The following is a 15,911-nucleotide window of genomic DNA, read 5'->3' on the forward strand; positions in this document are numbered from 1 at the left end:
TAAAATTTAACTTAGGATCTATCTTATTTTATACCCAGTGACTTATTCAGTGGTATATAGAGCTCTGCAATTTAAATCTGAAAAATCCATACCTGCAAGCAATTTTCTCTTTTCTAACTTGCACTAGTAACAATTTTTCTGGACTTCAATTTCCTTATCTGGAAAATGGGACTAACAACTTACTTGCCACATCTAATTCAGAGAGTCTCTACTGAGGTTCACATGAGGTTGGCCTTATGAAATCATTTAAACCTCAAAGCAATATACAAATATTGGCTGCTGAGGTGCACCACTGTTGGAGGCAGAAAAAAAATGGATTAAAAATAGGATCTTAATTACCTTAAAGAGAAGAGCTTCAAAAACAGCAAGGAGCAATTTTAAGCCATTGGCCATATGTATTTAGGGAAGTGGTTTGACATAAAGACATGTTTTCTGGTTTGTTTTTGCATTTTTTTTAAGTACTAGAGATTAAACCCAAGGCCTCACACATGCTAGGCAAACATTTTACCACTGAGCTATATCCCCTGCCCTTTTTATTTTATTTTGAGACAGGTTTCCACTAAAGTTGGCTGCCCTCTGACTTATGGTTCTCCTGCCTCAGCCTCCAGAATGGCTGGGATTACAGGAGTGCACCACCACGCCCAGCTTGAATTATTATTTAGAAGTGGATTCTCATGCAAACACATTCACTTTACACAGACAGCAAGAGAAAAATAAGGAAGATTAAGAGTGGGTGTCCAGCTCTCAGTCACCAAAATAACTGATAAAGTTCACTTAGGGAAAGAGGGTGGAGTTACTTATAACAGCAGGTATATAGAAAATATTGTTGCATAAGTGAGAGAAACAAAAGTGTTATTACCAACCATAGAACTGTCAGGTCATCTACAATCATAAATACACACACAAACACACACACACACACACACACACACACACACGTTTCTAGAGGCTTTAGAAAAAAAATTGAAAGTCTATTTTATAAGTATCAAACAGAAGGGCTTCCTTAGCTTAGTTCTCCACATGAAACCTGAGGGAGGTAGCATTGCTGGGAAGAAAATATGACACCCATAACAATGAGGTCAAGGGTGTTCTAGGAGCTATAGCCTGGAGAAGATACAAACTGTTTTTTAAGCACTGCAAATCAGCCAAACAAGGTGTGGTTTCAGAAGATCTGCTTGCCTTCACCCAGTCTAAGAATTTACTCTTTAAGGGACCTAGGATATTGGATAATGGGGCCACATAAACACAAAACTGAATTATCTGCAAGAACATCAAACAATGATACCAACTATGCATATAAGTGACACTGTTTGTAGGCACACCAACAAGATAGAAGGGAAGACGACTAATCTATAGGGATAACACCATGGACCAAATCACCAGTAACCATGACAACCCAAGTTGGAGGGAGGGAAATACAAACACTGACCAAACATGAGGGTGACAAAATTCCTTCAGGTAGGGACCCTGAGGTAGGAAAAAGACTTGATTAGTGGAAGAAGGTGACCAATCATGAAAGTGAGTTGGCCAAAGAGGCAGTGTCCATACAGGAGGTCTCGGAGGTGACACTAATACTCTCCACGAGGCGAATCACAGGGCTAAGGGCTCGTCCGTAGGAGACTGGACGCCTATATGACCGAAAAGGTAGTCACCTGGTGCAGGGCTGTCAAGCCGTCCACGTTGACGGTGTTGATGTCCGCACCTCTCGTCAGAAGCTTTTTCACTTCGTCCGTGTCCCCGCTAGAGCAGGCAGCCAGAAACACAGCGCCGTCTTCGAAGCGGACCCTGGGGTTCCCGCGCCTAGTCTGTGGCTGCCGCCCCGTGTTTCGTCGCTCCGCCGGCTCCTGCTCTGTCAGCGAGCCCCGCCAGCGCCGCAGCTGCTCAGCCCGCCGCATTCGCGCCGACTCTGCCCGCTTCCCGCCCAGGTGCTCCAGCTCCGCCATGGCTCCGGCCTGGGCAGGTGCTGCCGAAACTACCACCACTAGACTGTTGGTGCGGCTTGGGTTGCCGCTGCCGCCTCCCTCAGAGCGCTTCAGCCGGGAGCAGAAGGCGGAGACCACAGCACCGCCATCTTTACTCCTCCCGCCACTAGCACCGCCCGCGCGCTCGCTCGGCTTCAACACGCCGGCGCTGCCCTGGCCTCGGGTCATCACGGGAGTTGTAGTAGGAGACGTGCCCTAAGGGCACCCCTTCGCCGAAGGGGAACTACATATCCCTGGATGCATCAGAAATAAAAGCGAGGACCGGCTGTTTCCCTTCTTCGCCAGGGGACCCAGCGGGGTCACCTTTGCCCTAAAGCTGGAATCGTTTCCCCGATGTGCGTCAGCGTCTCCCTCTAGGCATTTTGGGAGTCGTAGTTTATTCTTGTTATGACTACTAACAAATCTTACTTTGGGAGTGGAATGAATTACACAATAAGTGCAATAAATACTCCCCGAAAGATTTGATTCCATGTTCAGGTTCTAAATCTAGAGTTTTATTAACATGTATTAATCACAGTAAATGGGAATGTGAGTGAGGAAGAGAAGCATCCATACACATAAGGCAATACATGTATTACATAAATATTTTCAACATGACACTTATTCTGAGCCCAGAAAAGATATTTAAAAGAACGCATCCAGGTGTAGTGGCAAGAGCTTAAGCTTTGAATTAAATTTGAATTCACATATTTAGACAAGTTACTGGACTTCTCTGAGCCTGTTTCCTTACGCATAAAACTGAGATAATAAAACCTCAAAGGGTAGTCTCATGGATTAAATGTGATAAGATATGCAAGGATAACTAGTGCTATTCTTGGAACAATCAGTTAACAATAAATATTAATTTCCTTTCATTCTCCCTCCTCTCCTCTATTCTTGTCATGGATCTTAAATATTACCAGACAGAATGGACATTTTGTCTTCCATGATTTTTTTTTCCAAAGCCACAGAAAGATACTATGCAACATTCTAAACTCCTAAGGCAACAAGTGAAATTCCATATTCAACATGAATTGCTTATAAAACCTTTGTGTATCTAATTGATTTAATAACTATACCCTCTAAGGCCTTAGCCCTGGACAAAATATAATTAAATGTGTTATCCATAATTAAAGACAACATATACAAATATTAGGTTCTTTCATATTTTCTGCATATTTGAAATTGTTCTTTAAAAATGTTACAAAAACCCTACGCATGGTGGTGCACGCCTATAATCTCAGCTACTGGCAAAGCTGAGGTAGGAGTATTGAAATTCCAGTAACGTATCCAGACCCTGCCTCAAAATAAAATTTTTGGAAGGATTGGGGATGTAGCTCAATGGTGGAATGCATGCTTAGCATGCACTAGGTCCTGAGTTCAATTCCTAGTGCCACCAAAAAAAAAAAAAAAAAAAAAAAAGCAGAAATATGACTAGGTATTGTAAAGGGAAACTTATTTTTATTATACTCTTATTAGGAACATTTGCCTGTTCCTCAATTTTCTCTGAAATGCACTGGAAATCATACACTGAAGAAGTAAATAAATCTAAAAATTGAAAGCCTCACATAAAAACTGACATATAAATACAAAATATTATGTTTAATAATAGTGTGTCTATATTCCATATGCTTTAAGTTGAATATTCCTAAATATCTTATAAATACTAATTAAGCCTTACAGCATCTTTATATGCAAGGACTAAAAATGTGCATAAAAATAAATCACTAATGTATACTTTTTTGGGGGTAGGGAGTGGGGATTGCACCCAGGGAACCACTGAGTTACATCACCAGCTCTTATTTTATTTTTTATTTTGAGACAGGATCTTGCTAAGGTGCTTAGGGCCTTGCTGAGACTGGCCTCAAACTTGAAATCCTTCTGCCTCAGCCTCCCAAATTTCTAGAATTACAGTCGTGCATCACCATGCCCAGCTTATTTCTTTTGACTATATTCTTTTTGCATTCAGAAACAAGAAATAGCTGGTCTGGTTGTATAAATAAATTAAATTGAAAAAAATAAATTAAAATTGGCCAAGTTCAGTTTAAATTCTTCTTTCCTCAAGAAAAGTTTCAATTTCAACAATAATAAAGTCTCAATACTAGCAAGATTCTGGAAGCAGGAAGTACTTCCTTGCTAATTATATTTGCCTTTTTTCTTCTTCCTCATCTTCCCTTCCTCCTTTCCCCCTTACCTTTCCTCTTCTCCTTTCCTTCTACTTTTCCCATTATAGTAACCTTCTCTTAGGAGACTTTACAGAAAGGTGTAAATAGCTAAGTTCCTTGTCTAATTAATTTAAGAGCAAACCTACCCAGAAGAAGAGAAATGTGTCTTTGAACTAAGTGATTACTACAAATAATAATAATTATTTACACTATAATTTTTTTAGTTAAAATCATGTCAGTTTTTTTCTAACCAACCAGGTCTCTGAGAATAAATTACACAATAAGTTTATTAAACAAGTATGATAGTTTAAATTTAGAACGGAATGCCTTAAAGAAAATATTTTTATATATAAGCAAGTAAATCCTGACAAATAAGCCTGCATACAAATAAAATACAATTTTTGTACTTTCAAATGTACTAAATCCTCTATGTTTTCTATAAAGGGAAGAAACTTTTATAAAATTGTAATTTTCCATATCCACAATTTAAACAATAAATTTTAAGATTTAAGACTACTCCATTTAAAAAGCAATATGACAGGCTGTGGTTGTGGCTGTTGGTAGAGCACTCACCTAGCACACGTGAGGCACTGGGTTTGATCCTCAGCACCACATAAAAATAAAATAAAGATATTGTGTCCACCTACAACTAAAAAGTAAATATCAAGAAAAAAAAGGCAATGACACCTGTAGACAGTTTATGAAACATTTTTATTCTGGCCTCTATTCCCACTAGGTCCTATAGCTCCCTCTGGTGGGCAAATTGAACTGTACAGTTAACACCCAGTCCTTTCTTTTCCCTGTCCATCTCCGTTCCTTCGCCAAAACTCAATTTGCTGGTTTTCTATTATCACTCCTTTCCACAAAACTCAATACAGTTAGTACTTTTTCTAAGAGACATATTAATGCCTATTTCTCAAAGAATCACTCAAGGAAGTACATAATTTCAGTTGTGAAACAGAACTGTAATTGAGATACAACAGTTGAGGTAAAAAGAAAATAAGACATTGAGGGGATTAAATATCAGTAAAATATCAAAATAAAATAAGACATAACTCCAAAATTATGGAAAAAAAAACCCCACTTCACTGCAATGAGTAAATGCTAACAATAAATGCAAACTCCCAACAGCTAACTGGAAACTAGACTGGACAGTAACAGAATTCCTGATGTTTCATAATCTCATATAATAATTCTCATAACTCATAAGCTATTTTATTTAGTTGGTTCAGTCGTACAACTAAAGTGAGGGATTCCAGAGTAGGATCATAGAGTTCTAGTGACTGTGTGGGTCTACTGAGGAGAGAAAACATACCATGCAGTTCATGGAGAACCAGTTGCTACCTAACATCAATTTGGACTAAATCTCTACAGTTGCCAGAATTATATTGGTTTACAAGTTTAGGAAGAGACTGTTCTTTGCTCCTGTGCCACCACTGTTCTAAAATGACACAATGAGCTAAGAACAATGATAAGATGAAGGTTGGGTTTTATTTGTTTTTTGTTGTTGTTGTCCCACATACAGTAGTCCCAAAGGCTAGTCAAGTTCCAGCCCTGTCCTTTGTATTCTCAGGTCCAAGCCATCCTACACCTCTCAAGGAGCATTCACCTCTGGCAGAGGCAGCTCTATCAAGGTTGGTTTAGCTATAAACAGGTACTTCCTCATTCAGGTACTTCCTTTAACAGCTTAAAAGTCTCTGTTCCAAGGCTGGGGAGGCTTCGTGGTAGGATGTGCTAGGTCCTGAGTTAGAGCCCCAGAACAGTGGTAAAAATAAATAAATAAATAAATAAATAAATAAATAAATTCATCTTCCCAAATTTCCACCCAATACAAGAATCCCTTTTGAGCCATTTTAACAAATAATTACCCAACTCCCACTTGAACACTTCCAGTGATGCTCTGGAATTCACTCTCTTCACTTTTTAGAGTTCTGATAGCCAAAATGCTTTACTGAACTAAATTTCAACTTTAATTATCATCCATTCATCTTACATGTAGGTTATGAAGTAAAGTCTATCGTATGAAAAATATTTAAAAGAAACGAAGACAGCGATCGCCTATTCCCTTCTTCAGATTAAATGTTTCCTGTTCCTTTCCTTGTTCTCTTTCCAGCTTTCCGCCTGGACAAAGTCAACCTTGTGCCAGGTAGCGCAGCCGGAACAGCGCCTCCAGGAACCTCTGCAGAGGTCGGCTGGGCGTAGGGATTTGAAGGGTGGCGCCAGAACGCGCGCTCCAATTTGAATGAGGCATGAGCGGAAGCGGGCCCAGAGCGCTGGCCAATAGACGGGTGTACTCGTCTCTAGGGAATTGATGCGAACCAATCACAATCCTTGCAGGGCAGGAGGCGGAGTCACGCCAACAGCCCGGGTTCAGGCAGGCGCGGATTCCCAGTTCCTACTAGATAACTGCGCTGCTGCGCTGTGAAGTGAGGTTGCACAGGTAAGCAAGTTTTCCGGCCCCACACCCGAGAGAACGTACCCAGAGGAGCTCTAGTGACTGAGGCAGGAGGATCACAAGTTCGAGGCCAGTCTCAGGTTAGTCTTGGGGGAAGAGTTTTATCTTAACATGGGCGTTTTCCTCTCCACTGAAGGGAAAAATCAGAAAAGCCAAAAAAAATCAGAAAAGCGGAAGTTCTAAGTATTTTCGCAGTGAACTTGGGTGGAAGCTTCTCCAGGGATACTAGGGAGAAATTTGCCAGGGTGAAAAAGACGTAGGTGCCCTGTACTCGCCGCAGGGTATGAGCAGGCCGTTATTTTTACTTTCTTCAACATCTCAGGTTTTGTTCATTAATTATTAAACGTCGTACAGGTTTGGATACAAGAAAAGGCTTTTTTTTTTTTTTTAAAGACTAGGCACCTGTCCTAAAGAATCCGTCCTGATGAGAAGGAAGCTATCAGAGATGCATTTGAGTGGTGTATAGGGTTGGGATGCATTACTGAGGAGGAGGAAGAATTTGGTGTGTACTGATCTGTAGGTGTGACCGAGAATGATATGGGCATTATGTCTGTGGGGATAAAGCATAAATGCAAGGGAAATAGTTTCTAAATATGAAGCTAAAAATATGGGTTGAAGCTAGATTGTAAAGAACCTTAACACCCAGAAAATATGCAATTGCAAAAGCCATGCAATTGATGGCTTTCGAGCCAAGGAGTGGCACATAACGATTTGTTGATATAGTGAGACTGTAGTCTAGTTCCTTTTTTTGAAAGAAATGTCTTACCTGTTCTCACTTTTATCTAATCCCCTTACCTACCTTTCCAATGTGTTCTCATTTTATGTAAAGGTATAAAAGTTATACTTCAGGATAATGGTTTCATTGTAACTGATTCCCAGTATATGCTTAAGGAAAAGTTGTAAGGTTCTGTGTATCAAAGTTAAGGTTAATTATCTAGTGAAGTAATTGCTCCAAGAGATGATGTTCTTAAAGGTGTAGCCAGAAGGACTGGGAGTGTAGCTTAGTGGTAGAGCATTTCCTTAGCAAGCAAAGGGCCCTTGGGTTCAGTCCCTAGCATCAAAACAAAACCAGCATAGCTAAGTAAATTTGGAAATACACAATGTATATGAAAGAGATGTGATATAATTGATTCTACTATTAATTCACCCATAGTATTAGTCTATTTAGATATTTAAATATTTCTGAAAGAGTGTGTTAATTGTGGAGAAGCACCTTGCCCCTCCCCTCTTTAAAAAAAAAAAGGAATGTGGGATGTATTGGCACATTCCTGTAGTTCTAGTGACTGAGGCAGGAGGATCACAAGTTCAAGGCCAGCCTCAGCTTAGTGAGGGCCTGTCTCAAAAAAAAAGGGGGGGGGGGCTGGGGTTGTAGCTCAGTGGCAGAATAACCCTGGATTAGCCCCCCATGTACACCCCACTACCCCATCAAAAAAAGAGACAACCAAAGAACTAAAATTAGTCTTTGGGACAGGATTCAGCAGTATCTTAAGCAGACAATACACAAATTTAGTCTCCTTTGAACATGTCTCCCTATGGTTAAGATGGATGCATCAAAGTTGATGATTATCATAAATTAAAACTGTCTAGTAATCCTATCAAGTGATTCTTTGATTATAATTAGAAAGTAAAAATAACTTAGGGAGAGAATTGTGGAAATAATGTTCTTACTGGGGTTTTTACAAATTAATTGGCTTTCTGATTAGTTTAAGGCTGTGTGAGTAAGTTAGCATGAATTAGTGTATCTAGGACCCTTTGAATATAGGTTTACTGCTCAGAATCAGATCCTAAAATGTGATGACCATCTGAGGACTAATGTGACCATTTAAGCACTTGCTTTAAAAGGAGATCATCATATTTGCATAGTTATTAAAAATAAATCCTGGGCTGGGGTTGTGGCTCATTGGTGGAGCAAGTGCCTAGCATGTGCGAGGCCCTGGGTTCAATCCTCAGCATCATCTAAAAATAAATAAAATAAAGGTATTGTGTCCAACTACAACTAAAAAATAAATATTAAAAAAAGTTGGAGCTGAGGTTGTGGCTCAGAGGTAGCGCGCTTGCCTAACACGTGGGTTCGATTCTCAGCACCATATACAAATAAATTTAAAAAATAAAGGTCCATCAAAAACTAAAAAATATTTTTTTAAAAAAAGTTAAATAAATCCTACCAGCTGGGCGTAGTGGCACCCGCCTATAATCCCAGTGGCTCAGGAGGCTGAGGCCAGAGGATCGTGAGTTCAAAGCCAGCCTCAGCAAAAATGAGGCGCTAAGCAACTCAGTGAGACCCTGTCTCTAAAAAAAATTAAAAATAGGGCTTGGGACATGGCTCAGTGGTCGAGTGCCCCTGAATTCAATCCTTAGCACCCCTATTTTTACTGAAGTTCATCTCAAAAAAATTTTTATTTATGAATACTCAGTTCATGGGAATACTCAATGAAATACTTTTACATGTCACTTTTTTCTATATCTACACAAAGAATATGAGGTCTTATTCTCAGATCTAAGCATTAGAGAAATTCAATGTTTCAAACTTTAGTAATGCTAAACTTATATTTTCTTGTAAAGAGTTTTCATTTGTTCTTTTAGGTTACACATGACAATAGAATGTATTTTGATATATCATACATACGTGGAGTATAACTTTCCATTATTGTGGTTGTACATAATGTGGAGTTACACTGGTCATGTATTCCTATATGGACATAGGAAAGTTCTGTCCCATTCATGAGCCTTCCTTTGCGATATATATATTTAGTTGTAGATGGACACAATACCTTTATTTTATTTATTTATGTGGTGCTGAGGATTGAACCTAATGCCTCACACGTGCTAAGCAAGTGCTTTACCATTGAGCCCCAGCCCAGCCTCATATTCTTAAACTTTGCTACACATTTCCATCACTGTAACATTGATGATCAGCTTTTATTTGTGATAACTTTTTATCATATTTATTGATAAAATAATTGACATACAATAAGCTGAATATATTGCGTGCAATATGGTAGGTTTTTGACTTAAATACACATTTGTGAAAATATTACCACAATCAAGATAATGAACATGTCTATTACTTCCAAAAATTTCTTAGTAATCCCTTCTAGCCATCCCTTCCATTACCCCTCCATTTCTAAGCAAACACTTACTTAGAATAGAACTGGAGATTATGTGCTCTTTTTGTCTATCTACTACTTGCACTCAGCATGATTATTTTTGACATTCATGCCTGTTGTATCAGTAGTTTGTCCTTTTAAAAAAGTGTTGCATTTTAGAGTTATCCCACTGTTCATTTTTTCATTTTTCTATTGATGGATATTGGGGTTGTTTCCATTTTTTTTAATGGATACTCACATACCATATAAGTCGCATTTAAATAAATATGTGATTCAGTGGGTTTTAGCGTGTTCTTGTGCAATCATTGCTACGATCCATTTTCATCATCCCCAAAGAAATACTGCCCATTAGCAGCTGCTCCCTATCTTCTTTTCCCCATCCCTTGATAACCACTCATCTAATTTCTGTCTCTAACGTATTACCTATTCTAGACATTTCACATAAATGGAATTGTACAAGGCTATATATGATATTTTGTAACTTCTTTCACTTAACACAGTATTTCCAAGGCTGTTCTGTGGCATGTACGGGTGCTTTGTTTTTCTATTGCTGAATAATATTCCACAGTGTGGTCATATCGTATTTGTTTATCCATTCTTCAAATTATGTATATTTGTATTATTTTCATTTGTCGACTGCTACAAATAGTGCTGCTGTTTGCATTAGTGTATGGATTTTATGGACATATAATTTCAGTTCTCTTGGGTATATGCCAAGGAGTGGATGCAGGGTCATAGGTAACTATGTAAACATTTTGTGGGACTGGCAGACTGTTTGCCAAAGCAACTACCTCATTTCACATTCCCTTGAGCAACACATGAGAGTTCTGATTTCTTCATATCCTCATCAACACTTAGATATAATCTGGTTTTCTTCATTATAGACATGCTAGTGGTTGTGAAGTGATATTTCACTGTGGTTTTGATTTGTATTTCCCTAATGATTAATGATGTTGGAATCTTTTCATGTGCTGTTGAGGATTTGTATATTTTTGAAGGAATGTGTGTTTAAATTCTTTGCCTATTTTTTTTAATTGGGTTGTCTTTTTTCAGTGAGTTATTTATATATTTTAGATGCAAAGAAGTCCCTTATCTGGTATATAATGATTTATTAATATGTTTTTTTTTCCTTTCTGTTCTCTTATCACTTCATGGTTTAATTTTAATGAAGTCAAATTTTATCAAATTTTCTGTGTGCATGCTCTTGGTATCTTGTGTGTAAAAAAAGACTACAGAGATATACTCTTATTTTCATTATTATTCCATTTATCTCTTTAATTTTTGCCAGATACAGAATTCTAAATCTGCTTTTCTCTTTCTATATTTTAAAGATGTTGTTCCACTGTCTTGTGGCATGCATTGTTTCTGAGGCATCTGTTGCCTTTATATTTTTGTTCCTTTGAACATAATATGTCTTCTTTCCTCATACTGCTTTTACATTTTCTTTTTATCACTATTTTGTTCTTGTTGTTGCAATTTGGTTAGAATGTGTTTGTTTTCTTTGTGCTTCTTAGTAATTCTTTGAGCATCTTGAATCTGCAAGTTGATACTTTCAGTCAAGTTTGTGAATTTCTTGGCTATTATTTCTTCAAATATCTATCCTCCATCCTCTTTCTGGGACTCCATTGGAATGTGAATTAGGTTATTTGATGTTGTCTTATGGTTTCCAAATACCCTGTTCAATTTTTGACAGTTCCTTTTCCTTGTTTGTTGTCTAGAAGTTTAGGTCTTTTTCTTCCATGTTTCTCCTTAGCATGCCTGCTCTATTTCTTGAAGATATGGAATATATTACTATAACTTTTTTAAAAATTTTAATTTGTAATATAACTTTTAAAATCCTTATTCTTATCACTATTCATCTAGGTCATGTCTTTTTTCCTCTGACTGCTCTAAGACTATTCTTTTTGCAATACATTATCACTGTATTACTCAGGCTGGTCTCAAATGAGCCTCATGCCTCAGACTCCTTGAATAGCTGGGATTGCAGATTATTATTGCAGATTATTATTATAATCCCTTCTAGCCATCCCTTCCAGCGAACATTTTCTTTTTTATCTTTGCTTTTTTTTAACAATTTAATTCTGACATGCATAGAGTGGTTTTTCTTTGTATTTCTCTCTCTTGAATATCTTACTTAGAAGTTCTTCACCCAATAGTTTTCTTCAGACTTTTGACTGTCTCATTGGGTTTAAAAAAAAAAAAGAATTAAAATACAAACTAGTATGAGTGGAGAGTTCATTTATTCCAAGGTCCTTGTATTGCTTGGAGAAGAGTTGGTACTAGCAAATGATATACTTTTTTTTTTTTTTTTTTTTTAAAGAGAGAGTGAGAGAGGAGAGAGAGAGAGAGAATTTTTAATATTTATTTTTTAGTTCTTGGCGGACACAACATCCTTGTTGGTATGTGGTGCTGAGGATCGAACCCGGGCCGCACGCATGCCAGGCGAGCGCGCCACCGCCCGAGCCAGATCCCCAGCCCAATATATACTTTTAATTTAAAGTTGCTGAGGGGGTAACTTCTACTGGATTCAGTAATTCAGGTGTGTGTGTGAGTGTGTGTGTGTTTTGTACTTGATGTACATTTTATATAAAAAAGAAACTGTTGTAGGATACCACAAGGCAGACTTACAAACAATTTTAAGTTGCAGAAAAACAAGAAAGTAACTTTCTATGTGATCCTAATAAAGGTACTCTTTCCTTGATCCTAAGAAAATCATATATTTTTAGAAGTTAAAGCTATTAAGTTTTCAGAAGTGCAAAATACATTCAGAAAAAAGAAATCTTTATACTTCAGGGAAAAGTTCTGTTTTTCATTTTCTCTCTTTCTTTCTTTCTTTTTTTTTTAAGAACCAGCTATATTTTTAGTTGTAGATGGACACAATACCTTTATTTTATTTATTTATTTTTATGTGGTGCTGAGGATTGAACCCAGTGCCTCACACGTACTAGGCAAGCACTCTACCACTGAGCCACAATTTTTTGTTCTTGGCATAAATTTTCATTCTTTGCAAGGGAACCAAACTTCCTGAACCCCTTTCCGTGTTATCCACAACTTGAACTATTGCTGGATATAAAAAATCTGTTCACAAATGGGCTATGCAATTCGATCATCCTTTTGACTTGATACTTTTGTTTGTCAAAATTAAACGATACAGCATTAGTTTCTCTTCTATAGACATCGTCTGTAACACCAGCTTCTACATCTACGAAATATTTGCAGCCAAGCCAGAGGTGGAACTACTCTTCGGTAAAACCCAGAAGGAAGAACTATCTGAATGTCTTTTCACAAAGGCCTTCTCCGTAGTGTACTGGATAATCATAAGCACTGTGTAGAATCTGGTGCACAGCCCTCGTGGGCCCCCTTGTCACATCAGGGCCTCAAGCTGCCCTTCTTGGTAGGCGGTGACTGCTTACTGGAGGAGATGGTATGTGTGTTTTTAAAGGAGGGCATTGCAGAGCAAGGATGCCAGGGAAGGAGAGAACAGGGTTTCCAGAAAGACCAAGAACAGATTGAGCCCTGCAGCAAGAAACACTCTAGGCTCTAACCTCTAGCTTTTCAACTTTAGACTTTCATAAGTTAAATGTGTATGTTCAAATCTATGTGATGATTTTTAAAAGTAGACCAAAAATTTTCAAGACAATAGAGAAAATTTAAAAGAAGGAAAAAAACCTTATAATTTCAGATATATACAAAAGGCACATTGTAAGCCTAAAGATACAGAAAAATAGAAAATGAAACAATAGGAAATGGTGTCTCAGGCAAATATCATCTAGAAGAAAGCTGAGATAGCTTTAATATGAAAGATACTTTAAGAATAAATCACTACTAGAGAAGAGAACATTCTCTAAAAATGATAAAAACTAAAATTTGCTATAAATATGTAACAATTTTAAACTTGTATGTCTCTAATAGCCTAACCTAAATATTTAAGGCAAAATTTGACAAAACTACCAGGAGAAATTACATTTACCATTGTAGTGCTTTATCAGTTAAACATCAGTCTCAATAATTGATAAATCACAAGAGAAAAAATCAGTACAGACATAAAAAACAAAAACAAAGTTAAGCTTATCTAATGGCATAAATAGACTATTTCCTCAAATAACTTTGGTGTGTAGGTATTTTTAAGCATACACAGGACATTTGTGAATAGTGACTACATATTTGACAATAAAGCAAGACTCATCAAATTCAAAGGATATATATATATAAACTACACATTAGAAATCAATAACATAACTAGGAAACCCCCACATTTGAAAATTAAACCCATTTCTAAATTAAAGAGGAAATTGTAAGGGAAAGTAGAGAATATTGAGAATGGGAGAATATTCTACAGATCAAAATTTTGGTATTCAATGACAATTAGAAGGCAATGTATAGTCTCAGTGTGTTTACATTTGAAATAAGAAAGATGAAAAATTAAGCATAACCTAGGTTGGGAAAACTAAGAAAGTAGGATAGAAATAAGCAGAGTCAAAAGCTTTGCCTTGAAGGTTAGAAATCAGGCAAGAATAACAGCTCTCAGCTCTTCTATTCTAGGTTGTGCTGGAAGTTACCGTCAGAAGAGAAGACAGGAGAAGGGTAGAAGGGGAGAGAGAAACTGATTATGTGTGGATGATGTGATTGGCTGTTAGAATTACCCAAACCCCCCCACCCCTAAGTGGATTTAATATTAACATTATTAAGGTTTCAGTTAAAAATCAATTATATTTACATATACTAGCAAGAAATAGGTAGAAAATATTTTTTTGAAAAGATAAAAAATAAAATGCTTAGGAATATATCTAACATCAAATAAGACTTTACATAAAAATTATAAAATTTTTTATAATTTTTTTAACAGTTTATAAAGATCCATGAGTAATTAAAACATTCCTAAATAAAAAGCACAGGGTATATAAATTATAGTAAAACATCATGTTATGAACATCATGTTATACACCCTTAACATACACAAATCGTATTGGCCAATTATACCTCAATAAAGCTGGAAACAATTTAAGTAAATAATGAAAATAAGCTGTAGTAATTGAAACACTGGAATATTAGCCCAAAAATAATCTACTTAACCAATGCAACAAATTCAAGCAAGAGTCCCAAAATAGATCCACTTATAGACAGAAATTTAATTTATGGTAATATCAGGGAGAAGAATGGACTTTTCCAGTAGATGGTGCTAGGACAATTGGTTATATATTTATTTGGTGAATATTTTTAAGTTGGACTCCTACCTCTCACAATATAAAAATACCAATTCCTAGTGAATTAAAAAAATTGAAGTGTGAAAAGTGAAATTATAACAAGATTTGAGGAATGTGTTGGAAAATATCTTTAAATTTGGTATGGAAATGATTTTAAATTGATTTAAGTGTTTTGATCAAAGGGCACCTTAAAGTGGAAAGATAAACCATAACTAGGAGATACTTGTAATACCTATCAAATTATTACCATCCTGTGGCTGGTCGGTCACCAGAGGGAGAACTAGAGGAAGAGAGCGAATGGATGTGTTGTGGGATTCGTTTTAGATGAGAAAGACTTTGGACTTATTTGAATGTTAGGACTAAGAGGGAAAGATTGGCAGTACTAGGGAAAGGTGGACTAATTGATGGGGTAGGTTTCCTGAAGAACTGGGAAGATGTGGAATCCACATGGAGAGAACTTCAGGCAGCAGCTTGTGTCTGAGGATTGACATTCATTCTTACTCTCACAGAGCTTAGATGGGCCTGGACAAACGCTGCAAGTATTTGTCCAGGCCCTGCCTGGCCTCATGAGTTTATAATTATTAGAGGAAGCGTACATTAATTTAAAACCTTTAGTAGTTTTTTCATTTGTTTGGGTGTTTTGTTTTATACGGGGGATTGAATCCAGAGGCATTTTACCACTGAGCTACACCCCCAGTCCTTTGTATTGTAAGACAAGTCTTGCTAAGTTGCTGAAGCAGCCCTCAAACTTGTAATCCTACTTTGAGCTCCTGTTTATTTAAAAAATTTATTTGCTTGAGTAGATGAAATGTTCACAAGAAGGAAGTAGAAAAAACTCAGACTCCCTTGTCAGAATAGAGATTAAGAGGAATCCGACCTTCACTAAACTGAAAGTATGTGCTGAAAGTTCCAGTCACCTCTGCTAACTATTTCATGGTTGCTCTTTTTCCTCCCTCAGCACATCCCAACCAGACTGTTTTGTGGAGCGGTGAGCTGTGTGGTTCCTTTTACTTGGGATC

General features: G+C 37.2%; 1 protein-coding gene across 8 annotated transcripts in view; it reads right to left on the minus strand.

Annotated features, from left to right (window-relative positions):
- Nucleotides 1-2,109, minus strand: part of Ppp1r12b (protein phosphatase 1 regulatory subunit 12B) — a 204,054-nt gene extending 201,945 nt beyond the window's left edge. For 4 of the 8 annotated variants that reach the window (XM_026397107.2, XM_026397105.2, XM_026397110.2 and 1 more), the window contains exon 1: nucleotides 1,653-2,106. In XM_026397107.2, coding sequence (XP_026252892.2) covers nucleotides 1,653-1,943 — 291 coding nt within the window. In that variant the 5' untranslated portion in view covers nucleotides 1,944-2,106. Of the gene's footprint in view, nucleotides 1-1,652 lie in introns of all 8 variants that reach the window. The other 4 variants (XM_026397109.2, XM_026397108.2, XM_077802990.1 and 1 more) reach the window with 3 other exon arrangements.
- Between the last annotated feature and the right edge of the window lie 13,802 nt (nucleotides 2,110-15,911).

Source organism: Urocitellus parryii, chromosome 9 (assembly GCF_045843805.1).
Source record: "Urocitellus parryii isolate mUroPar1 chromosome 9, mUroPar1.hap1, whole genome shotgun sequence".
NCBI lineage: Eukaryota > Metazoa > Chordata > Mammalia > Rodentia > Sciuridae > Urocitellus > Urocitellus parryii.